The sequence below is a fragment of the Schistocerca americana genome, chromosome 1 (assembly GCF_021461395.2).
Source record: "Schistocerca americana isolate TAMUIC-IGC-003095 chromosome 1, iqSchAmer2.1, whole genome shotgun sequence".
In the NCBI taxonomy this organism is placed as follows: Eukaryota; Metazoa; Arthropoda; class Insecta; order Orthoptera; family Acrididae; genus Schistocerca; species Schistocerca americana.
The window spans coordinates 665,775,821-665,802,767 of NC_060119.1; the positions used below are offsets into that span (position 1 = coordinate 665,775,821).

Genomic DNA, 26,947 nt, shown 5'->3' on the forward strand with positions numbered 1-26,947 from the left:
CAACATATGGAAGCATGTGCAACAGAAGTAGAATTTCATAATAAATCATTCATAATAGTAAGTTTATACTGAATACCAGCAGGTAATTTTAATCTGTTCACAAATCACTTTGAAGCTCTACTGCCCTACTTAACAACAGAAAGAAAGAATTAGCCATTTCTGGTGATTTTAATGAAGATTTTCTTGAAAACTCTCCCAGTAAGAACTTATTGTAGTCAGTAGCATTGCCATTCGGCTTAATTCATACTGTTAACTAACCATGATATAAAACCTATTAAATCAGAGGTCAAGAGGGTATTCAGCAAGCCAAAAAGTATTTGTTTTAGGAAGCTCCTCAAAGACATGAATTGGAGTGATGTTTATAATGGTCATAACAAAAGTTTTGTAATCCAAGAACACTGCTTTCACAGGTGGTCCAGCCCCTGAAGTGGTAGGATAAACCTGTGACAGGACTGGAATAGGAAGTGCTCAGTGGGTGTATTGGGTGGGTCTTGCACCATGGTCTTCCACATGGATATGATCCTGTGGCAAGGGGTTGGGGTTGAGAGTGGCATAGAAATGGACTACGATGTTGTGGAGGTTGGGTGGGCAACAGAACACCACTTTAGGATGTGAAAGCAGCCACATCATTTACCAGCTCTGCTGCAATCATTGCTTAACTTCTTATTTTGGTATGATGTCTACTATGATGAACAGCCACTGCCAAACTGTGATCAAGAACGGAGAAGAGCATCCTGTGGCACAACATGCAGCTGAACATAACATCCTTGATTTCATAGGCTGCTTCACAACCTGAGCCTCCACCCCTCCACCAAAACTTTTCTGAACTGCACGGACGGGAGTTACCCTTACAACACATTCTCTGCTCCCGTAATTATCCCAGTCTTAACCTGCAATAACGTATTGTGCTCACTCTCTCGATCCATCAGTTTCCACCCACTCTGTCCTATCACCTACTCCCAATTCCTGTTTCCTACAACCATTGTTTGCCACCCTCTGCCAATGCAACCACCTGTCTTTCCCTCTCCTCTTCTTTTTTGCTCCATTTTCCCCATCTCACCATCCCACAGCCTTCTGACACTGTGCTTGTTTGCAGCCTAATCCCTGCACACTCTGACAGACAGTGCTCCTCCCTTCCCCCAACTGTAAGCTACTATCCCTTCCCATTCTTCTTCCCCACCCTCTCCACAATGCTGCTACAATCCCACATGATAGTTTCACTCTGGCCCATGCTGCCAGAGTTGGTGAACATGTGTGCGTGAGGTGTGCTTGCTTATGTGAATGGATGGAGTGTGTTTCTTTTTTCCAGCAAAAGCTGTGACCAAAAGCTTACATGTAAATATCTTTTAATTGTGTGTGTGTCTTCAACTTAGTGTGTTATCTTTACAATAAATAGCAATCTAACTTTTCCTGATTGTCCAGATAGACCAAAATCTGTAAAAAGGCCCGTGGATTACTACAGGAATAAGGGTATCTTGTAAGACAACTAGGAAACACTATCAGTCAGAAATAGCTCTGATGCAAATACTATAGATCATTACAAAACATACTGCAAAGTATTGAAGACAGTAATATCAAATCTCTTTGCTGCAGCCTCCAACTTCCTGAGCTTAATTCTATGAGACATAGGTGTGGTTCTGTAATGAAATTAATGAACACATGCTTTTAATTTTGATTGAAGTTTAGTGAAAACTGAATACTTTTTACAATCAATCACACTGCTGTGAACATAGTCTAAACTGTTACTGCTCTGCACTCATGTGAACCATGAACTGTACCGAACTGGCATTACAAATGCAGCCGCCAAGCTGTAAGTACACTTACTGTTGATATTACAATTACTGAAATTAATTATAGTATAACTGGGGTGCACAGTGGCATACATAATAAAATACAGAAACAGATATGATACTCAGGAATGCAATAGATGTAATATTTTTGTTTCAGTATTTCTAAATATATTTTTCTTAACAATCCAGAGTTAACAAATTTTAGTTACACATATAATTTGTTCTTTGATTACAGTGAAAATGTTTATGGCATAATTCAGTGTTGGATATATTCATTTAATATAATTACTTAACATTTGAAATAGCATTCATGTTGAAAGTGTGGTACAGTTTACATAGAAAACAAACAGTACTTATGCATAATTGACTAATAATAACGTCATATTCAAGAATATCATAACAATCAGTAATTATTGTAAATGAGTAAATAAAGGAATGACTCAGAGTATTTACGAATGTAAACAAGATTTGGTTTGAATCATTTGCTTAGCATGGTATTGTTTGCTTCTGTATATGCTCCTTGGTTATATTACAAGCTCATATGAAACTTTATAAACAGCCTTTCTTCCCATGCAGCATTTATGAGTGGAGCAGAGAAGCAGGAAAATAATGGTACTGGTACCACCAGTACCCTCTGCCACACACAGTAAGGTGACTTTTGGACTAGAGATGTAGAAGGAGATGACGGGTCAGAAGTCAAGAGGGGTGGGTGGGTGGCGGGGCAAAGGCAACTGTTTACAGCTGACACATCTCTCCCTTATGTCACAGTATTTCAGTCGTTTTACATTTATTTTAATATCACTTTCCACTTTCACTTGGCTCACTAGTTTAACTCAGATGTATACACAGAGGAACAATTGATATGTCCAGAAGGGAGCAATCAGTAAGCCAATGGATTGGTCACTTTAATCATCATCCCATGAAGGTTCAGAAAGACTGTGCGTCAATTCCAGTTGGGCATGCTGGACTTCCTGATAGAAGGCTGTCCTTATTGAGTGGATCATGAAAGAACAAACTCCAGTCAGTGGGGTTCCTGCCAAAATGGAGAAGAGGGATGAGAAGATGTGTTGCTGATTTGTATTTAATTCTAGCCTCTTTTGTTTTTACATATAAGAACTTCCACACATGCGTGATGTAGACAGTTTGGTAAAAACCTTGGTCACTAGTCAGGGAGTGCAAGTTATACGTTGTGTGATGTGGAACCAATTCTTGAGAATAGTGAAAAAGGTCATACAATGAGTTTTGAGCATCCATCACTTTCTGCAGCATCTACGAGGTGCGGATATAAGATAAAGAAACTGATGCTGTCACAGAGTAAGATGAACGACAATTAGCTGTGATGTGTGAAGTCATCTCAGTTGTATGTGGCATCTCTTATGTCTGAAGATAAATCATTTGTGTAAGAGCTGTTATTTTGTTTTGCCAGGAAAATGGTAAGTGTAATAATAGAGCAATGAATTGTCATCAAGTTTCACTTGAAACTTGGAAAAACTGTGACTGAAACCAATCTTTTATGAAAGAAGTGAGTTTTTGAGTTGTTCAAGTGTTTAGAGATGGCCAAGAAGACATTGAAGGTGACTCATGCCCAGAGCACCCTTCAATATCAACAGTGGATGAAAATATCTAAAAAGTAGATAATATGATGTGGTATGACTTTTGGTTGAGTATTAAACTGACTGCTGAAACTGTAAGAGTTGACAAAGAACGAAACTGTAGGAGTTGACAAAGAATGCACAAGGCAAAGTTTACATAAACAATTTCACATAAGAAAAGTATGTGTGAAACTGGTGCTGAAAATTCTTATGATCAGCCAAATACCATTGAAAATGATCAATTTCTGGAAAGACTGATAACATTTGATGACTCTTAGTTTTTCACTTACAGTCCAGAAACTCAAGTGCCAGTTCATGCTTTGCAAGGGCCCAACTTCAGCTGGAGCAAAAAGAGCTTGAATGAGTAAATCAAGGTTCAAAGTGATTAATTGTGTCTCTTCACTGGGTTCGTGAAGGTTTCATTAGTAATCAATGTTACTACCATGAGGTTCTTGCTCAAATCCATTGAAATAAGAAAAAAGAGACTGGAATTGTGGAAGAATAAGTCATGGGCTCTGCATCAGTAAAACACACCGGCTCCTACAGTTTGGCCTCGGAGTGTTGGACCACTCCCCTTATTTAATTGACCTAGCACCATGTGACTCTTACATATTCCCCAAGGTCAGATCTGCACTGAAAGGAACAAGATTACTATCTGCAGAAGCAGTGAAAGAAAAAGTGCCACACTTCATCGAGGAGCTTGCAGAGGGAGACTTCCATCACTGTTTTCATCAATGGAAAATTCGCATGAGCATTGTGGGGATAGAAGAGAGGAGTATACTGAGGGTGACAATAACTAAATATGTGTGTTTTTTGAATAATATGTTTTAGAGCAATAATCTTGTTATTTTATAGCCATACCTCATATTTAGCATCAAACAACACATCAATCAAAAGAAATCCACATCAAACACCTCCAGTGATGTAAAGTATCGTATCACTATATGACAACCTGACAACAGCATATGCTGCACTCATAGATGATGATGATGATGATGATGATGATGATGATGATGATGATGATTAATTCTACTCACAATTTGAAAGCCCCTGGAAAAGATAAAATAGCAAATTTCTGGCTAAAAAAGTTTACCTCAACACATTCACATCTAACTAAATTATTTAACAGTTACATTGCAGACCCATACACATTCCCTGATACACTTACACATGGAATAACTTATCTGAAACCTCAAGATCGAGCAGACACAGCAAACCCAGCTAAATATCGCCCCATAACATGCCTACCAACAATATACAAAATATTAACTTCAGTCGTTACACAGAAATTAATGACACATACAACACAGAACAAAATTATAAATGAAGAACAAAAAGCCTGTTGCAAAGGAGCACGAGGGTGTAAAGAGCAACTGATAATAGATGCAGAGGTGACATATCAAGCTAAAACTAAACAAAGGTCACTACACTATGCATACATTGATTACCAAAAAGCTTTTGATAGTGTACCCCACTCATGGTTACTACAAATATTGGAAATATACAAAGTAGATCCTAAATTGATACAGTTCCTAAACACAGTAATGAAAAATTGGAAAACCACACTTAATATCCAAACAAATTCAAATAATATCACATCACACCCAATACAGATTAAGCGTGGAATATACCAAGGAGACTCATTAAGTCCTTTCTGGTTCTGTCTTGCTCTGAACCCACTATCCAACATGCTAAATAATACAAATTATGGATACAGTATTACTGGAACATACCCACACAAAATCACACATTTGCTATATATGGATGATCTAAAACTACTGGCAGCAGCAAATCAACAACTCAACCAATTACTAAAGATAACAGAAGTATTCAGCAATGATATAAATATGGCTTTTGGAACAGACAAATGTAAGAAAAATAGCATAGTCAAGGGAAAACACACTAAACAAGAAGATTACATATTGGATAACCACAGTGACTGCATAGAAGCGATGGAAAAAACAGATGCCTATAAATATCTAGGATACATACAAAAAATAGGAATAGATAATACAAATATTAAAGAAGAACTAAAAGAAAAATATAGACAAAGACTAACAAAAATACTGAAAACAGAATTGACAGCAAGAAACAAGACAAAAGCTATAAATACTTAAGCTATACCAATATTGACCTGCTCATTTGGAGTAGTGAAATGGAGTAACACAGACCTAGAAGCACTCAATACACTTACACGATCACAATGCCACAAATATAGAATACATCACATACATTTAGCAACAGAAAGATTCACATTAAGCAGAGAGGAAGGAGGAAGGGGATTTATAGACATAAAAAACCTACATTATGGACAGGTAGACAATTTAAGAAAATTCTTTCTAGAACGAGCAGAAACTAGCAAAATACACAAAGCAATCACTCATATAAATACATCGGCTACACCACTGCAATTTCATAACCACTTCTACAACCCTTTAGATCACATAACATCAACAGATACGAAGAAAGTAAATTGGAAAAAGAAAACACTACATGGCAAGCACCCATATCATCTAACACAGCCACACATCGATCAAGACGCATCCAACACATGGCTAAGAAAAGGCAATATATACAGTGAGACGGAAGGATTCATGATTGCAATACAGGATCAAACAATAAACACCTGATATTACAGCAAGCATATTATTAAAGATCCCAATACCACAACAGATAAATGCAGACTTTGCAAACAACAAATAGAAACAGTAGATCACATCACAAGTGGATGTACAACACTAGCAAATACAGAATACCCCAGAAGACATGGCAATGTAGCAAAAATAATACATCAACAGCTTGCCTTACAACATAAACTTATAAAACAACACGTTCCCACATACAAGTATGCACCACAAAATGTAGTGGAGAATGATGAATACAAATTATACTGGAACAGAACCATTATAACAGATAAAACACCACCACATAACAAACCTGACATCATACTCACCAATAAAAAGAAGAAATTAACACAAGTAATCGAAATATCCACACCCAATGCAACAAATATACAAAAGAAAACAGGAGAAAAAATTGAAAAATACATCCAACTGGCTGAGGAAGTCAAGGACATGTGGCATCAGGATAAAGTTGACATTATACAAATTATACTATCAACTACAGGAGTCATACCACACAATATCCACCAGTACATCAATGCAATACAGCTACATCCAAACTTATATGTACAACTACAGAAATCCGTAATTATTGATACATTTTCAATCACCCGAAAGTTCCTAAATGCAATATAACATATACTGTACATCTAAAAGGAAGTCACGCTTGATCAAGGTCCGCGTCACTTTCCATTTTTGACCAGACATAACGTCTGAGACAGGAAAGAATAATACTAATAATAATAGTAATCTGTAACAACAAATGTTATGCATAGATGTAATTTATGGCTACAACATTAGCACTAGAGGTAATTTAGCATATTACCTAACTAGCACTAGTTATAAGAATATGTTTAAAGACTTCTTAGAGGGAAATATTCATAAATGATGGTTATAACTAATGGAGAACTAGGATGTCTCCCAGATTTCATCATGGAATAGCCAATGTAGTGGTCTCATTCAGAAGTAATCATCCAGGTTTAAGTATTAAGGGTTGTCCTTTCATCTTATCCATTAATATCCTTAATTCTGATATGCTGCCAATTGAAAATAATAGATTGTCTGTAAAAACTATATGTTAATTACTGCATTTAACAACTGCTGAAGCTCATTTTACTATTTGTGTATCTATCTGACTATTGCCTGTATATACCTTTTTTGTCTTCACAGGGTTTGTTTAACATTAACAACATTTTTTTTTTTTGGTCAGTGTTGTTGAAACTGTCTTAAACACATGGAGTGACATGTGAACAAAACTTAACCTCTACTAATTACAGTGGGCTTAAATAACTTAACTTTGTCAAAATAAAATTTTTGTGTTACGATTACAAACAGAAATTGAATGAAGAATATTTCAAATCAACATTCATGTAGCCTTTTTTTCAGTTTTTTCCCCAATATATATTTCACGTGTATACTTACTATATTAATTTGTTTTATTTCCTCATTTTTCAGTGATATATTCAAATCAAACAAACTGATGGACAACTTTCAAGAAATACTGAACAATATTTTTTTGCCACTTTTTGAAGCAACAAATGATCCAAACTCACATCCAGAACTGCATAGGTTCCTACAGTATGTGAGTGTTCATTAACATAATTTTATTCACAGTGTATAATAGTGCGTATTAGACAGCAGTAAGAATGCAGTAAAATACATATTTCAGATTATCTTCTTCATACATTTATAAGAATGATATAATAATACCGAAGTTCCAAATGATTTTCTTGCAGTTAGCTTATTAAGCAATTTGTGTTTAAAATATTTGGCAAATAATGTAACTGAAGATATAAAGGAAGTCAGTCATTGAAGTTTTTAAATCTAAATGTTTTCTTCTTAAAGTTACAGGTTCAGTGACATTTTTATATAAAGGCAGCTGATGTGGAAAGATTTAATTTTGACTTTTTTATCGTTGTGTTATAAAATGCAGTCCACTTTATTTTTTGCATTCTTTTCCATTCATCAGAGCTAATTAACACACAATTATTGCTTTTCTTAACACTTTTATCAGTGAAACAAAAAAATTGTAAAATGTGTTGATAAGATCAAATGGCAGTGGCTGCGCAACTTCAGAAGTATGTATTCTTATGATCTGTTGACAGAGGGGAGGCACAATTGTGATTTATTCATGAGCCATAATAGAGGAACTTCAGTCAGCTGTAATACTTGCTCTCTCCATATGGAAATAAAAACACCACCTGAAAATCAGTCCTTTATTTTTTTATTTTATTTCGTTATAGACCAACCAAGGACCACATCAACATAACTATTTGTATCTCTCTTCCATCATCACCCACCAAAACTTCCATTTTCTCAGAATGAGCTCTTTTCCTCTCACATGACGATTTGACACCAGTTGATTTTCTGTTTGTTTTAACATCCTGAAAACATTTGAATTTCTTGACATCTAGTCTGAATTTGTCTCTGTTGAGTAAGATCTCTTGTTCAGTCTGCATTTCTCCTAATTCCTTTTTTTGGCTTGCCTCCCCATCATTTTCTTTATTTGTTTTCCCCAATAATTTTATGTGTTCACTTCTTCTCAAATGGATAGATTTTCCAATTACTGTGTGTTTTGCTGCTACACTAACTGTTCCAAGCTTTTTTGTGTTAAGTGCTTCTTCACATTTATTATTCCACCATCTGTGCTTTCTTTGCTTGTTTTGTGTAGCTATTTCAAATCCAGTATGTTTAGTAGGTTATTTTCATATGTTAAAAGTATCGTTTAGTTATTCTGATTGATTATTACATATAAATAGCATTTACAGTCAATATTCTCACAAAATGTTTGTTATTTTTATGTAATTAAAGCTTAAAAATCATTCAAAATGAAGATCTGGTGTCGTGATTGAAAACACCCTGTTATTGGCTGATGCTCTGGTGATATCACAGGCTAGGAGTGAGACAAATCTATATATGTGTTAATGAGCACTAGCCAGAGTTGCGAGGTTTTTACATACTTCTTCTGCAAACAGTTTAGCTGTTTAGTGATGTATAACTTTTAAGTAGCAATAGAAAGGAATTTTGTGAACACTGATAAAGAAAGCCTTGTGAAAGTTGATTGGCTTGTGCTTCACCCATATAGAGTGGCAGATTTCTTAGAATTTCTTGCATGGTTTTAATAAATTATTTCCCCCTACAGTCTGTCATAAAAAGATGACAAGTAAACTGAAATGGATAACTGCTGATGTAAAAGTGTCAAGTGCTAGAAAAAGACAGTTCCATAATGCACTGAAAAGTTATACAAATTTAGATTTTATAAACTGTGTAAAAAGGTATAAAACTTTATTTAGAAGGGTGGTAAAGGCAGCAAATAAATGGCACACAAAAAATTCATTCTGAAACATACAAATAAATCAAAGATGATACAGCCAGTTGTAAAATCTAAAGTTGGTGTCATAGTTCGCAGTCTACAGATTTCCAAAATCAATTCTTCAGAAATATTAGAATATTTAAATGTGTTTTCTGTTACTGTATCAAAATGAGGCATTGATTTAAGTAGATCATGATCACAGGCAAGTTCTAACTACATTTGAATAAATTACAGCTAAATATGTAGAAAAGGTAGTAGTGTCCCATAAAAATAAAAATTTGACTGGATGGGATGAAATATACACTGCTGTTGTGGTATTCAGTCTGAAAACAGGTTTGGTGCTATCTGTCCTATACAAGCCTCTTCATCTCTGAATATCTACTGCAACTTACATTCATCTGAATCTGTTTAATGTATTCATGTCTCCATCACCCTCTAAGATTTTTATCCACCCACGTGTCCCCCCAATACTAAATTGGTGATCCCTTTATGCTTCATAATGTGTCCTATCACTTGATCCCTTCTTTTCGTCAAGTTGTGCCACAAATTTCTTGTCTTCCCAATTCCATTCAGTACCTCCTCATTAGTTATGTGATCTACCCATCTAATCTTCAATATTCTTCTGCAGCACCACATTCCAAAAGCTTCTGTTCTCTTCTTGTCTAAACTGTTTATCGTTCATGTTTCACTTCCATACATGGCTCAACTCCATACAAAAATTTTCAGGAAGTACTTCCATTACACTTAAATCTACAGTCAATGTTAACAAATTTGTCTTCTTCTGAAACTCCTTTCTTGCCATTGCCCATCAGGAATTTATCCTCTCTGCTTCTACCATCATCAGTTATTTTCTGTCCAAATAGCAAAATTCATCTACCACTTTAAGTGTCTCATTTCCTAATCTAATTCCCTCAGTGTGACCTAATTTAATGTGACTACATTCCATTAGCCTCACTTTGCTTTTTTTTGTTTTCATCTTATTGTCCTCCTTTCAAGACACTGTCCATTGTGTTCAAATGCTCTTCCTAGTTCTTTGCTGTCTCTGACAGAATTGCAATGTCATCAGTAAATCTCGAGGTTTTTATTTCTTCTCCCTGAACTTTACTTCCTATACCAAATTTTTCTTTGGTTTCCTTTACTGCTTTGATCAGTGTAAAGATTTATTGACATTGGGGATAGGCTACAGCCCTATCTCTGTTTCTTCTCAACCAGCACATCCCTTTCATCCCCCTTGACTCTTGTATCTGCTGTTTGGTTTGTACAAGTTTTATACAGCCTTTTGCTCCTGTATTTTACCCCTGCTACCTTCAGGATTTCAAAGAGATGACACCAGTCAGCATCGTCAAAAGCTTTCTTTAAGTCTAAAAATTCTATATTGTAGGTTTGCCTTTCCTTAACCTATCTTCTAAGAGAAGTTGTAAGGTCAGTATTGCCTTGTGTGTTCCTAACAGTCTCCAGAATCAAACCTGTTCTTCCATAACTTGGCTTTTACCAATTTCTCCATTCTTCTGTAAAGAATTTGTGTTACTACTTTGCATCCATGACTTATTAAACTAGTAGTTGGATAATATTCACACTTGTCAGCACGTGCTTTCTTTGGAGTTGGGATCACTATAATGGTCTTGATGTCGTAGGGTATTTCGCCTGTCCTGTACATCTTGCACAGCAGATGGAAAAGTCTTGTCATGTCTGGCTCTCCCAAGGATATAAGTAGCTCTGAAGGAGTGTCATCTACTCGTGGATCCTTATTTTGAATTATGTCTTTCAGTGCTCTGTCAAATTCACACAGTGTCGTATCTCCCATTTCATATTCACATACATCCTCTTACATTTCTATAATTGTGCCTTTAAGGCCATTTCCCTTGTATAGACACTCTATGTACTCCTTCCACCTTTCCCTTCTTTGCTCAGGATTAGTATTCCATCTGGGCTCTTGATATTCATACAGCTGCTTCTCTTTTCTCCAAAGGCCTCTTTAATTTTCCTGTAGGTGGTATCTTTCCTCTAGTCATATATGCTTCTAAATCTTCACATTTGTCCTCTAGCCATTCCTGCACTTCATGTCATCTCATTTTTTAGACATTTGAGTTCTCTTTTGTCTGCTTAATTGGCTGCATTTTTATATTTTCTGCTTTCATCAGTTAAATTCAATATCTCCTGTGTTATCTAAGAATTTTTGCTAGTCCTTGGCTTTTTCCCTATTTGATTCTTTGCACCCTTCACTGTTTCATACCCCACAGAGTAGTTAAAACAGTTCCTGGTATAATATCATGAGCTCTATCTGAAATAATTGGCCAGTCATTTGCAGAAGGATGCTTCCCAGATGTTCTAAAGTCTGCAGTAGTGAAGCCATTGTTCAAGCAAGGCTCAAAGGAAGATAAAGGAAACAACTGACCAATAAGTCTTCTGCACTATTTTCAAAAATATTCAAAATAGTTGTTGCAATCCAGATCCAAAATTTCATGGTAAAATCGAATATCATCATATTAAATGAGTTCTGCTTCCAGAAAGGGAAGAGCACAATATATACCATCAAAAAATTTGTTGAGAAAATTTGCTTATCTCTGGATAAATCCCAAAAACTGTGAGGAATTTTCTGTGAAATTTTCTGCTTTTGACTGTATCAATCACTCTCAACTGTTGCGTGAATTAGAAATACACAGAAGAAACAGTAGTGCTTTGAAATGAAATGGTTCAAATCATATTTAATGGGTCAAAAGCCAAGGGTAGTTGTAATGTGAGGTAGTAGAAATTGTTCCCCAGAATGGCAAAAATTATTTCACAGGTAGTCCCAGAAGGTTCCATATTAGACACAATCTTGTTTTTATTTTATGTAATTGATTTACCTCTAAATATAACATCCCACGCAGTTTTATTTGCAGACAAGACATCTGTATCCATTAAATGTGAGATCACAGAACAAATTCCCCAAAGAGTCATTGACACCCTATATAGTTTGGTTCTAGGGTGATGAAAATGAATTAAAATGAAACAAGGAAAAAACCCAACTTACACAGGTTAAAACAAGACAGTCAAAATAAGATGACTTCCAAATTACCCCCCAAAAAAATAAGGTGCTTATGGAAGCAGATTCTGTCAAATTCCTGAAGGTATTTCTAGAAAAAAAATTATCCTGATCCTCTCATATAAGCTACTTGGCAACTAAGCTAAACAGTCTTGCATTCACAATGAAATTATTGTGTAACGCAAGTGATTTGGACAATGGGAAAGGTGTTACCACAGTTATTTTGAATTAGTTGTAACATATGGACTAATATTTTGGGGGAGTGCAAATAGAGTAAATAGAATATTTTTTACTTCAAAAAGCTATTATTAATAATGTGTGTAATATAAAGCCTAGAGAGTCATGCTGACATTTGTTCATGGATCTAAAATTTTCAAATATTCTGTGTATTTGCAATTATGACCTGAAATGTTTGTCTTTTTCTGTACCAATCCAGAATTATTTATAGAAAACCATTTTAAACATATAACAATCAATTATTGATAAAACTATCCAGTTAAACATTTTAAACATATGTATGACACAAGAAACAAATAATTTCATGTTGCCATCTCATGCACACCTCAATACATGACTATGAAAATGTATAATAAATGAAAAATGGATAACTGAAGGTAAAATTACACACAATCCTAGTGCAAAAATGTTGTTATTCACTCAAATTGTTAATGATTTTTAAAACTGAGATTGATTCTTCTTCTTCCTCCTCCTCCTCCTCCTCCGTCTCGTATGTGGGACAGAGAGGAAGAAAGATGGTCAAGGTTCATGTGATGCATATAGTGTGGGAAAATATCACTAGATGTTCCTCAAATGAGAAATGTAATGCTAGTTACTTAGTTTTCTTCCTTCTGAAAATATTTGCAGTGATGTTACATAGATTGTTATATTGTTATGTCTGAATAATTCATGCTTACTTATTTATCCTTTTCCTTACATGATCCTTCTGATCACTGAGAAAAGTTTATTGTGTTTTAGTAAATAAATAGGACAATTAAAAAAGCATTGTACAGTATGTGTCTTAAAAGTCTAGTGATGGTTATCCTGAAACATTTAAAACAAAACAGAATAGCAAAATACTCTTAATTACTTTCAAAGAAAGCTTGATTTTCTGCACTGTACTTTTGGCAATGTTTATAAATCTGTTGGCAACTTTTCAGTGAAGGTTTCCTTAGGAACCTTTTGAAATCTTGATGTGTTATGTCTTTAGATGTCCAATATATCCATAATATTGGAGCCATTAGATTTTCCTAAAGGAAGGACACCAAAGACTGCAAGTAAAATACACTGTACACTCACAGGAAGGGAAAAGAAGAGGAGGAGGAGGAGGAGGAGGAGGAGGAGGAGGAGGAGGAAGAAGAAGAAGAAGAAACACCATTAAGGAATTATCCAAATGGGATGGAAATCAGTAGGTCTGATATACAGATGGGATGACAGCTAGCATTACTGGTTTAGTAGCAAATCGAAGTGACAATCAATAGGAAGATGTCCTCTAGCTTCCCTGTGTTTCAAAAAGCATGAAAGAATTCTCTCTTAAAGTACAGGTTTAAAATATCTGATCGAACTATGGTGATTCAGATCTATTTGTAGTTATCAAGTTTTGTCATGTAGCTAACATTCCACAATGTTTACTTTATGATGGTGAAAGTTGATGACCCACATCTCTCCAGATCACTTTCAGCATTAGGAAACTCATCTCTTTACTCTTTTTTTCACCACTTTGATTACAATATAATGTTATCTGACTTTATTACTTCGAATGTCCACAGTTCATAGTGCACATGCCAATCCTTCAGGGCAGTGAATATATTACGCTCCATGCACAGCAGAATTGTTACTCATTATTGCATCTCTAAAGCCTGGTAATGATTTATTAAAAGCTAAAATAGCCAAAAGCTGTAAAACTTCCTGAATATTAGAAATATACACTAAAGCACAACTTTTGTGACAACAGTAGTAAGTGTTACAACACACCAGAAACTCTTGCGACAACAGTGGTAAGAGGTATAACAGATTGCAAAATCATATCGTAAAATCAAACTGCCTCTGTAAAATTGTGCAAAGGAGTTACAAATTATTTCGTTCTCATGTATGCTGTGCATTAGACAGATGATAAACAGGAGTGAAAACTTGTGTACTGTGTGCAACAATGTCTGTCAGTATTCTGTCATCTAAATGGGTACATTCTTAGCTAAATTTTTATTTATTTATGTAATAGAGGGAAACATTCCACGTGGGAAAAATTATATATAAAAACAAAGATGAGGTGACTTACCGAACGAAAGTGCTGGCAGGTCGATAGACTCACAAACAAACATAAACATACACACAAAATTCAAGCTTTCGCAACAAACTGTTGCCTCATCAGGAAAGGGGGAAGGATAGGGGAAGACGAAAGGAAGTGGGTTTTAAGGGAGAGGGTAGGGAGTCATTCCAATCCCGGGAGCGGAAAGACTTACCTTAGGGGGGAAAAAAGGACAGGTATACACTCGCACTCACGCACATATCCATCCACACATACAGACACAAGCAGACATATTTAAAAGACCAAATATGTCTGCTTGTGTCTGTACATGTGGATGGATATGTGCGTGAGTGCGAGTGTATACCTGTCCTTTTTTCCCCTAAGGTAAGTCTTTCCGCTCCCGGGATTGGAATGACTCCTTACCCTCTCCCTTAAAACCCACATCCTTTCGTCTTCCCCTATCCTTCCCCCTTTCCTGATGAGGCAACAGTTTGTTGCGAAAGCTTGAATTTTGTGTATATGTTTGTGTTTGTTTGTGTGTCTATCAACCTGCCAGCACTTTCGTTCGGTAAGTCACCTCATCTTTGTTTTTATATATAATTTTTATTTATTTATTTATTTATTTATTGTTCCGTGGGACCAAATTAAGGAGAAGTCTCCATGGTCATGGAACGAGTCAATACATGGAATTATAACACGATAGTACGAGGTGCATTCAAGTTCTAAGGCCTCCGATTTTTTTTCTCCGGACTGGAAAGAGATAGAAACATGTGCATTGTTTTAAAATGAGGCTGCGTTCATTGTCAATACGTCCCAGAGATGGCAGCACCGTACGGCAGATGGAATTTTACCGCCAGCAGCGAGAATGAGAACTGTTTTAAATACTTAAAATGGCGACGTTTTCCTTACTTGAACAGCGTGCAATCATTCGTTTTCTGAATTTGCGTGGTGTGAAACCAAGTGAAATTCATCGACAGTTGAAGGAGACATGTGGTGATGGAGTTATGGATGTGTCAAAAGTGCGTCCGTGGGTGCGACAGTTTAATGAAGGCAGAACATCGTGTGACAAACTGAAACAACCTTGGGCTCACACAAGCCGGTCTGACGACATGATCGAGAAAGTGGAGAGAATTGTTTTGGGGGATCGCCGAATGACTGTTGAACAGATCGCCTCCAGAGTTGGCATTTCTGTGGGTTCTGTGCACACAATCCTGCATGACGACCTGAAAATGTGAAAAGTGTCATCCAGGTGGGTGCCACCAACGTTGACGCGCAACGACAGCATGAATTGGAGTTTCTTTTTGTCGGTTGTGACAATGGATGAGATGTGGATGCCATTTTTCAATCCAGAAACAAAGCGCCAGTCAGCTCAATGGAAGCACACAGATTCACCGCCACCAAAAAAATTTCGGGTAACCGCCAGTGTTGAAAAAATGATGGTGTCCATGTTCTGGGACAGCGAGGGGGAAAGTGCATTCCAAAGGGCACTACGGTAACAGGTGCATCCTACGAAAATGTTTTGAAGAACAAATTCCTTCCTGCACTGCAACAAAAACGTCCGGGAAGGGCTGCGCGTGTGCTGTTTTACCAAGACAACGCACCCGCACATCGAGCTAACATTACGCAACAGTTTCTTCATGATAACTACTTTGAAGTGATTCCTCATGCTCCCTACTTACCTGACCTGGCTCCTAGTGACTTTTGGCTTTTTCCAACAATGAAAGACACTCTCCGTGGCCGCACGTTCACCAGCCGTGCTGCTATTGCCTCAGCGATTTTCCAGTGGTCAAAACAGACTCCTAAAGAAGCCTTTGCTGCTGCCATGGAATCATGGCGTCGGTGTTGTGAAAAATGTGTACGTCTGCAGGGCGATTACGTCGAGAAGTAACGCCAGTTTCATTGATTTCGGGTGAGTAGTTAATTAGAAAAAAAAATCGGAGGCCTTGGAACTTGAATGCACCTCATAGAAACAGATAAAATGAAATATAAAAAACATATTCAGGTGATAAGTCTTAAGTTTAAAAAAAGAAAATCAACAATGTAACACTGGAACCCGCTTAATTTTTTAGCTCTTCCAGGAGCTCCTCGACAGAATAGGAGGAGTGAGCCATGAGGAAACTCTTCAGTTTAGACTTAAGAGTTTGGGCTACTGCTAAGATTTTTGAGTTCTTGTGGTAGCTTATTAAAAATGGATGCAGCAGAATACTGCACTCCTTTCTGCACAAGAGTCAAGGAAATGCATTCCACATGCAGATTTGATTTTTGCCTAGTATTAACTGAGTGAAAGCTGCTAACTCTTGGGAATAGGCTAATATTGCTAACAGCAAACAACATTAAAGAAAATATATACTGTGAGGGCAATGTCAGAATTCCCAGACTATTGAATAGGGGTCGACAAGAGGTTCTCGAACTTACACCACATATAGCTCGAACAGCCCGTTTTTGAGCCAAAAATACCCTTTTTGAATCAGAAGAATTACCCCAAAAAATAATACCATATGACATAAGTGTATGAAAATATGCAAAGTAGACTACTTTTTGTGTTGAACTGTCACTTATTTCAGATACTGTTCTAATGGTAAATAAAGCAGCATTTAGTTTCTGAACAAGATCCTGGATGTGGGCTTTCCACAACAGCTTACTATCTATCCGAATGCCTAGGAACTTGAACTGTTCCGTCTCGCTTATAATATGCCCATTCTGTCTGATCAAAATATCAGTTCTTGTTGAATTGTGAGTTAGAAACTGTAAAAACTGAGTCTTACTGTGATTTAGCATCAAATTATTTTCCACAAGCCACGAACTTATTTCATGAACTACATTATTTGATTCTGTTTCAATATTACACACAAGATCCTTCACTACCAAGCTGGTGTCATCAGCAAACAGAAATATTTTTGAATCACCTGTAATACTAGAAGGCATATCATTTATATAAATAAGAAACAGCAGTGGACCCAGCACCGATCCTTGGGGAACACCCCACTTAACAGTGCCCCATTGGGACTGAACATCACTACCACTCTCAATATTACGGAGAATTACCTTCTGCTTTCTGTTCTTAAAGTAAGAGGCGAACCAATTATAAGCTACTCCCCTTACTCCATAATGGTCCAACTTCTGCAGTAATATTTTGTGGTCAACACAGTCAAAAGCCTTCGTTAAATCGAAGAAAACACCTAGCGTTCACAACCTTTTATTTAATCCATCCAAAACCTCACAGAGAAAAGAGAATATAGCATTTTCAGTTGTTAAACCGTTTCTAGAACCAAACTGTACATTTGACAGCAAATTATGTGAATTTAAATGCTCCAGTAATCTTGTATATACAACCTTGTCGATAACTTTAGCAAACACCGATGGCATAGAAATAGGTCTAAAATTGTCAACATTATCCCTGTCTCCCTTTTTATAAAGTGGCTTCACTACCGAGTACTTTAATCGGTCAGGAAACCGACCACTCCTAAAGGAAAAGTTACGGATATGGTAAAGTACTGGGCTAACATACATAGAACAATACTTCAGTATTCTGCTAGATACCCCGTCATACCCATGAGAGTCCTTGGTCTTTAGTGATTTAATTATTAACTCAATCTCCCTCGTGTCAGTATCATGAAGGAGCATTTCAGGTAACAGTCTCTGAACACTTTTTTCTAAGAGCGCTATGTGATTCCCTGTTGGGACTAGGTTTCTATTTAGTTCACCTGCTATATTCAGAAAGTGATTATTAAATATTGTACATATAAGCGACTTATCAGTAACACGGACATTCCCACTACGCACTGATTCTATATCCTCGACCTGTCTCTGCAGACCAGCCACTTCCTTTACGACTGACCATATGGTTTTAATTTTATCCTGAGACTTAGCTATTCTATCTGCGTACCACATACGTTTTGCCTTCCTAATAACATTTTTAAGCACCTTACAATACTGTTTCTAATGGGCTGCTGCATTTAGATTTTGCCTGTTTCTAACCTTTTGATATAATTGCCACTTTGTTCTACAAGATATTCTTATCCCTCTAGTCAGCCACCCAGGCTGCCTGTTTGTGCTAGTACCCTGTTTTGAATGTTCTAACGGAAAGCAACTTTCAAAGAGCACGAGAAAAGTCTTGAGAAAAGCATTATATTTATCATCTACTGTATCAGCGCCATAAACATCTTGCCACTCTTGTTCGTTGATAAGGTTTACAAAGGTCTCTACAGCAACTGGATCAGCTTTCCTAAACAGTTGATAACTATATTTAACATGTGTTGCAGCACAAAAATCTTTTAGAGTTAAAATTTGTGCATCATGATCTGAAAGGCCATTCACCTTTTTACTAACAGAATGCCCTTCTAGTAATGAGGAATGAACAAAAATGTTGTCTGTGGTTGTTCTACTGTTCCATTGCCCTCTCATTGGAAAGAATACGGTTTGCATAAGATTATATGAATTAAGGTGGTCTACCAGCATCCTTTTCCTTGCACAATCACTTATACAATTGATGTTGAAGTCACCACACATAACTAACTTTTTGTATTTTCTGTAAAGTGAACCAAGAACCTCCTCTAGCTTCAGCAAAAATGTTGTGAATTCGGAGTCTGGGGATCTATAAATAACAACAGTTAGAAGTTTAGCTCCATTAAATTTAACCACACCTGCACAACATTCAAACACCTTTTCAGTGCAGTACTTCGAAACATCAATTGACTCAAATGGGATGCCGTTTTTCACATATATGGCTACTCCTTCACACCGCTAAGAGCTCCTAGAAAAGCTGCCAGCCAACCTGTATCCTGGTAAAGGAAGCCTCTGAATTATCTCCTTACTTAAGAAGTGTTCAGATATACCAATAATTTCAGAGTCAACATCTATAAGCAGTTCACTAACTTTATCTCTAATACCTTGTATGTTTTGATGAAATATACTAATTTCCTCATTACTCGGATATCTAAGCTTTGTCAAAAGTGGTTCCTTTGTTAGAGAGACTTCCCTTAAGCAGGAATACCTATCAGCTGACTTCAATCTAGAAAAGGTGCAGCTCTAACACCCACTACTGCAGGAATTTTCCCATGAGTGATCCCACCACCTCCACCTATGCTGTCACCTATAAGCTTTGCCAGCCTCCCCTTCCCATACCTGTTGAGGTGCAGGCCATGTCTAATGAAACCCGTCCTGCTGATAGACTCCACCGACACCACTGAAATGTGACTCATGCTTTCTGTCATCAGCTCACCCCCAAGTCTCATGTAATTACGCCTGATGGCTGTAGTGAGATGAGGCCGATCGTGACGCTGAAACAGTTCCACGAAATGGACATTTATGTTGCCAGTCTAAGTGGCTGTCTTTTCCAGGTCACCATCTATGTCATACTCCCCATCCCTATCAATACTATTACCGGCCCCACCCACAATCACTACCTGATCCTCTTTAGTAAAATCCCTACATAGCCCCCCTGTGTTAAGTCACCTGAGCCAATCCTGCATTAGGCTTCACAGTGCTGGTGGCCTGGTACTCACTCCCCAATACTTCCTGCAACTGCTGGCCTACACGTCTACCATGAGAACTACCTAACAGCAGAACCTTCTTCTTTCTCTTCGACTTTGCAACTGTCCTAGCCACCGTAACTGCTGAGGTCTGCTGCATACTTCCTACATCTACAGCTACTAGAGATTCCTCTCCACTAGACTCTGACAGTTGGTCATATCTATTGCAAACACCAATAGTAAAACTATCTGAAAATCTTCTTCCCCTAGCAGATCTCTTGCCAACAGCCAGCTCCCATTCCCCAACCCCCTCCTCCCTCCTCATACTATCTAGCTCCTCCTGTGCGTTTTTCAACTGCACCTGAAAGGCACAGATCTTACGCTCCTGCTCCTCTATCAACTTACTCTTGCTACATAATCTGCAGTTCCAGGAGAGGATCTCACCAGAATGCGCACTGGCTTCCCCACTGCATTCCCCCCAGTGAAAATACTTCAAACAAGTCTAACACCACAATCCACTACTCAGGAACCTACGGCAAAGCCAACACTTCTCACTCATGGTAAAATTTACACTTATTGAAACAAGAAAACTACTTATCTAAGTTCCGCTATTACAATAAGATGTTAAAAACCTGACTACAATAATCACAGACTTACTCTACAAGGAAGTAACTACTATTATTAACAGTATTAATCAACAACAAATGAGAATATAACAGAAGGCTAATACAGAAAGAGAATCAAACGTCTAATGACACAGTAACGAAACTGAAAACAGTTCCCAAAAGATTCTTCTGAAATTATTTCACCAGAAACACCAAGAACACTGGTTGAAGACTACTAAAGTTCCTAAATAAAACCACTATACACACACAATTAATTAGTACTTAGCTTTCGATGCGCCGCTACAGCTGCAACTGGTCAGCGCGGAATGTAAACACAGGTAAGAGGTTAAGTTGCTCGATACGAAACACTCACAAATATCAGGTCACAACACAAGAAAGGCAGAGGTGAATGAAGAAACCACTAATAAGTCACTTATATAGTAAAGTGCCGTGAAACATCCCTGCCATCTGTTTGTACTTCTCAGATACACTCTAAGACAAAAAAGGCATCACGAAGGAATTATTTGAATGGGACAGAAATCAGTAGGTATGATGTACATGTAAAGACAAATAAATGATTGCATTTTCAGAACAATTGAAATTGATTCATAAATTTAACAAGTCAGTAATGTGTTGGGCCACTTATGACTCTTATGTGCAATGTGCAAGCAGTTATTTGGCTTAGCACTGATTGATAGAGTTGTTGAATGTCCTCCTGAGGGGTTATCATGCCAAATTCTGTCCAATTGACATGTTAGATCAGAAAAATCCTGAGACTGTTGGAGGACCCTGCCTGTAATGCTCCAGAAGTTCTCAGTGAGGGGGAGATCAGTCACCCATCCAGGCCAATGTGGGATCTGGCAAACATGCCAACGTGGGATTTGGCAAGCATGAAGTCAAGCAGTAGAAAGTCTTGCTGTGTGTGGGTGGGCATTATCTTGCTGAAATGTAAGTCCAGGATAGCTTGTTATGAAAGGCAACAAAATAGGGTGTAGAATATTGCTGGCATTCGACTTAGATTTAAGGGTGCCATGGGTGACAATCAAAGGCATCCTGTTGTGAAAAGAAATGCCACCACAGACCATCACTTTTGGTCAGATAACATTATTTTGTGATAGAAATGATCAGTGTAATGAAAAAATAGAGTAAAGAGATGACTACTTCATCACTGAAAGTGATCTGGAGGGATGTGGTTCATTAACATTCACCATCATAGGGTAAACATTGTGGACTGTTAATGCATTGAAGAAAACTTTTGGTAACTTCATATAGACTTAAGTTACCATAGTTAGGAATAGGTGTGGTAAGCTAAACCATATTTAAAGACTGACTTCATAAAATTGGTGGATTCCTACAAAGTGATCTGATATTTTGATCCTGTACTTTTAGAGAAAATTCTTTCATGCTTTTTGAGACACAAGGAATCTGGAGGACATTTTCTCATTGATTGTCTCTTGGATTTGCTACTAAACAGGTAATGCTAGCTGTCATCCCCTCTGATGATGGCATGTAGATGACATCATTTAGGTCACACTGCATCGAAATCCCCAGTAGTTTAATGTGTGTGGCCTTAGGCTAACTCTTGTATTTGTTTACTTAGTCAGCATCAGGATGTGCAACAAATCCTGGCACTGTCATTGTGCTTTTTAATCGATGAATTAAATTTGGCACATAATCAACAGTTTCCTTTCAAATTCATGGCATTTGAACTAGTTGTACACACATTTTCAGCTCATGGCTTCTGTTTGTACTCTTGTATTAACATTGGATACTGCACATTTTTCACTATTTAGAACTAAACTCCACAAATTTGTGTTTTAGCCCATTGTATTGTGACTAGTTTTATCACATTCTCAACATTTGCCTGGCCACAGAAGACAAAGCTCCTTTAGCTTAGTGTGTATGAAATTGTGTAATGCTTTCAAACATCAATGTTGATATGCCTACAAATGTGCCTGCACACATTTTGTGTGTGTCATCACTAAGATCAGCTCTTTGAATGCACCTTCTACAGAGTAATTATTGTTCCACATTTGGTGTTATATTCTACAAATCAACAAATATCTTGTACCACACCCTTTCTAAAGTATCTTTTATTCTTACTTGATGTTCAAGCTATCTCCAAACCAAATTTCATCAAAATTAGTTCAGCGATTTAATTGTGGAAGTCTCACTGACGGTGTTAGTTTTGCTTTTATAATACTAGTATGGAAGTAAGGATGTTTGCTGTGCATTAATACTAATTTATCAACAGAAAGGCAATCCCTCACTTACAGTGGATTGGTGTATAGAGCACATGAAAACATAACAGAAAACAGCATTCACACTAGCATTAGACCAAGTCTTAGGACCACAGGAGAGTGTGTGTGTGTGTGTGTGTGTGTGTGTGTGTGTGTGTGTGTGTGTGTGAGAGAGAGAGAGAGAGAGAGAGAGAGAGAGAGAGAGAGAGAGAGAGAGAGAGCGTGCACATGGGAAGAGTGACTGCTTAAATGGCTCAGTGGGCACTGGAGTTACTCTGACCTCATCTTCGCAATCTCTATGGAGGTGATATGCAAGGGTTCATAGTAAATTCCTATATTCGCCACTCAATGGTTCTTGTAACTTTTTAGGTGGACTTCTGTGGGTAAAGTGGGTGTCTTCTTCAGTAATCTGCCTCTCACATTTTTAAGTGGGTATGTGAAGCTCCTCCACCAGTCAAACAAACCACCAGCCATGTGCCCTACCCTTCTTTGTATTCACTCAGTACTCCCTGTTAATCCTATTTGGTTTAGTCCCCATACACTTCAACAATATTCTAAAGGGGTTGCACAAGTTTTTAAGCAAGTACTATTGTGAACTGACTGTGTTTACCCAGTATCATACCAGTGAGTTGAAGTCTGCCATTGTCTTTACCTATAATGTCCCCACAAATCAATACACCAAGAATTTGTATGAGTTGATTGATTCCAGTTGTGACTCATTGATACTGTAATTGTAGGCTAAGTTCTAATCTGTCTGGCAGCTTTTTTTCAGACAGTGCTTTGTTATTTTAACTGCATCATCTGAAAAAATCCTGTGTTTACTATCAGTATTGTTTGCCATATCATTAATGCAGAAAAATTCAGCGAAGGTACTGAGACACTTCCATGGGCACACATAAGTTACTTCTATGTTTGTTGATGACTCTACATCTAAGATAACATTATGCATCCTGCCTATCATGCAATCCTTAATACAGTCACAAATTCTATTTGGTGACCCATATAAGCATACTTTTATTAATAAGAATTGGTGCGATGCTTAATCAAATGCTTCTGAAGTATCAGGAAACATCTCTATCTCCTTTTCATTAGCTTGTACTCAAACCAGTTTAAGGTCATACTGGCCTTTAGCACTGATGAACTGCAAGTTCCCTGTTCAGTCATAGGTACTCATATTTTTAACTGTCTCATTTTACTTCCATATAATGTGTATAAATTAATGTCTAATAAAATTTTATTTCACTAATTTAAGCTTAACATCTGCTTTACATCTTGGATATTGATCTTTTAGCTGAGAAACATAATCAATGTTACTCGAGGCACTAAAAAAACTGCTCACAGTTGACTCTTATCAGCTCAGTTTACATAGCAGTGAAAATCTCTGATGACATAAAATTGAAACAAAATTTTTGGTCCTGTAGCTATTTAGGCAGTGGCCAAGTGACCAGGGAGTTTGTACTCATGTATTCACTGAGTTGTTTTTATCATAGGTCAAATTACAGGCAAGCTAAACAGACAGTTACTAATCATTGCAGGCACTGTCTTGTGCAGGTGGACTAAAAATGTTGGACTAAAAATGTTTTTGTCATTGAAACTCACATTAAAGTAAAATGAGTCATATTATAAACATATAAAGTTAGAATGCTGGGTACAACAAAATGTCACCTCACACTACGTAGGACTATACCACACCACACACACACTCCTGTGGCCCCAAGACTTGGTCTAATGCTAGTGTGAATGCTGTTTTCTGTTATGTTTTCATGTGCTCTATACACCAATCCACTGTAAGTGAGGGATTGCCTTTCTGTTGATAAATTAGTATTAATGCACAGCAAACATCCTTACTTCCATACTAGTATTATAAAAGCAAAACTAACACCGTCAGTGAGACTTCCACAACTAAATCGCTGAACTAATTTTGATGAAATTTGGTTTGGAGATAGCTTGAACATCAAGGAAGAACAAAAGATACTTTAGAAAGGGTGTGGTACAAGATATTTGTTGATTTGTAGAATGTAACACCAATTGTGGAACAATAATTACTCTTTGAAAAAGATGTTTCCTCTTTTACCTTTGAACGTTGTCATATTTGTGAAAAAGCTTTTATTTTTTTATATGTTCTTCATAATACAATTCAACATAATTAATACAATGTTTATACAATGCTCAACATGTTTAATCCATATTTACATACTAATATGTCACAACCCTGGTGTATTTTAGCTTCTAAGTATCACATGTGTCTTATCGCTTCTGAGTCTCTTGAGACTCACGATGATTCTCATTTAAATGCTGCATGACAAACAGAGAGACATTATGCTTGTACATGTACAGTGTGGAGGATTTTAGTCAGGCTGTGTTTGATTATGATATGTGAGCGCAACCATGGGTAACAGGCAGAAACGTGAGAGCAGTTCACATTATTACATGTAGAAATATTATACAATTTGCACTGCACCAAACTACAAATTATTTATTTTCTTATTTTGTTATTTTGATGTTATTTAATAATATTAAAAGGCCACATTTTCTTTTAGTGCCATCACCATCACTCATAATAACAAAACTACTGACATGCCTTGTGGTTAGCTCTACTGACCCTTGATCACAGGGTCCTGGGTTCAATTCCTGGTTGTGTCAGATTCTTTTTCTACTTATGACTGTTGACCTCATCATGATTTTTATCATCATTGATGTGCAAGTCACTGAAGTAGTCAGATAAAAAATATCTTACACCAGACAGCCTAACATCTTGAAGAGGGCCTTCCAGCTACTAAAGCCATACTCACATTTCATCTCACTGATATGCTCGCACAGCCATGGATGACAGCTAGAGTACAGTGATTATACAGTCCTCAATGTGTTTAATCCATATTCCCTACAAATATTATTAAATGTGAAAGTACTCTGTTGGTTATGTTTTCATGACTAAATCACTGAACTGATTACAATGAAAGTTTGTGTGGACCTAGCTTGAACCCTGAGGAAAAACATAGGCTGCTCTAGAAAGTTATTAAAAAATCAAAGAAATCAACCTGTAAGAGAGTGAAGTAAGGAATGGAAAATATTTCCTCTACATGACTGAACATAAAGTGTGTTTAAGCAGTTACTAAATTTGCTTCATAATGTACCTGATGTATAAGGTATTGTTATGCAGTGTGGCAATGGGTTGGGAGGGAGGTGGAGGAGGGAAGGGATGGTTCCGCACGTCATGAGCTATGCTTAATTGAGCAGGCAGAAATTTGATGGCAGCTGATGTTCCTGCACATACAATAGCTTATTTACTCACTATCATTCATCATAAAAAGAAAAACTACTGACGTGCAAGCACAGCTGCGATTAACAGCTAGTACTAAGTAAAACTTTCCTTCCACTAGGAGGAACTAAACTATGGTGTAATAAAATAGAATTATATAAAATTTATTAACACAGTTTTATGTCAATGTGATATTATTTAAAGTGCTGTAAAAATAGTAACAAACATGTGAATAAAATCCTAAACAGTAGTATTAGTTTTAGTTCAAAACTGGTAATGGTTAATGTTCCTACAAACAAATTTGCTGAGCCACATGGGACTCTTTACAGTGTGAAGACTGCTGCATGTAGTTTGTGGAGGAATTGTGTCTACTCATGTGTTAATATACGAGATATGTTCAAAAAATTCTGGAACTTGGTCCACAAAATTTTTCTATGCTTATTTATTGTGTACAGCCTCCTTTGAAATGCTCTCCTCCCCAATTGATACGCCGCTCCCAGTGTCATTTCCACTTCCAGAAGCGGTCTTGGTGAGCCTCTTGCGGGGTTGCGCGAAGCGCCATCTGCAAATTTTCTTTTATGTCGTCTGCCATTGCAAATCATCTTCCTTTCAAAGGGGTTTTCAACTATGAAAATAAAATTAAAGAAAAAAAAAAATGTTCGCAGCGACCAGGACTGGAGAGTATTAAGGATGAGGCAGCAGAGTGATTTAATTTTTTCTGCAACAGTCGCACATCGACAGGGAAGAATGTGTGGATGTGTTATTGTTATGCACAAATCGTGAATTGTC

General features: G+C 37.1%; 1 protein-coding gene across 4 annotated transcripts in view; it reads left to right on the forward strand.

Annotated features, from left to right (window-relative positions):
• Positions 1-26,947, forward strand: part of LOC124608471 (AMP deaminase 2) — a 461,803-nt gene that overhangs the window by 392,272 nt on the left and 42,584 nt on the right. For all 4 annotated transcript variants that reach the window (XM_047139987.1, XM_047139988.1, XM_047139989.1 and 1 more), the window contains one exon: positions 7,459-7,585. In XM_047139987.1, the coding sequence (XP_046995943.1) occupies positions 7,459-7,585 (127 nt within the window). The remainder of the gene's footprint in view (positions 1-7,458; positions 7,586-26,947) is intronic.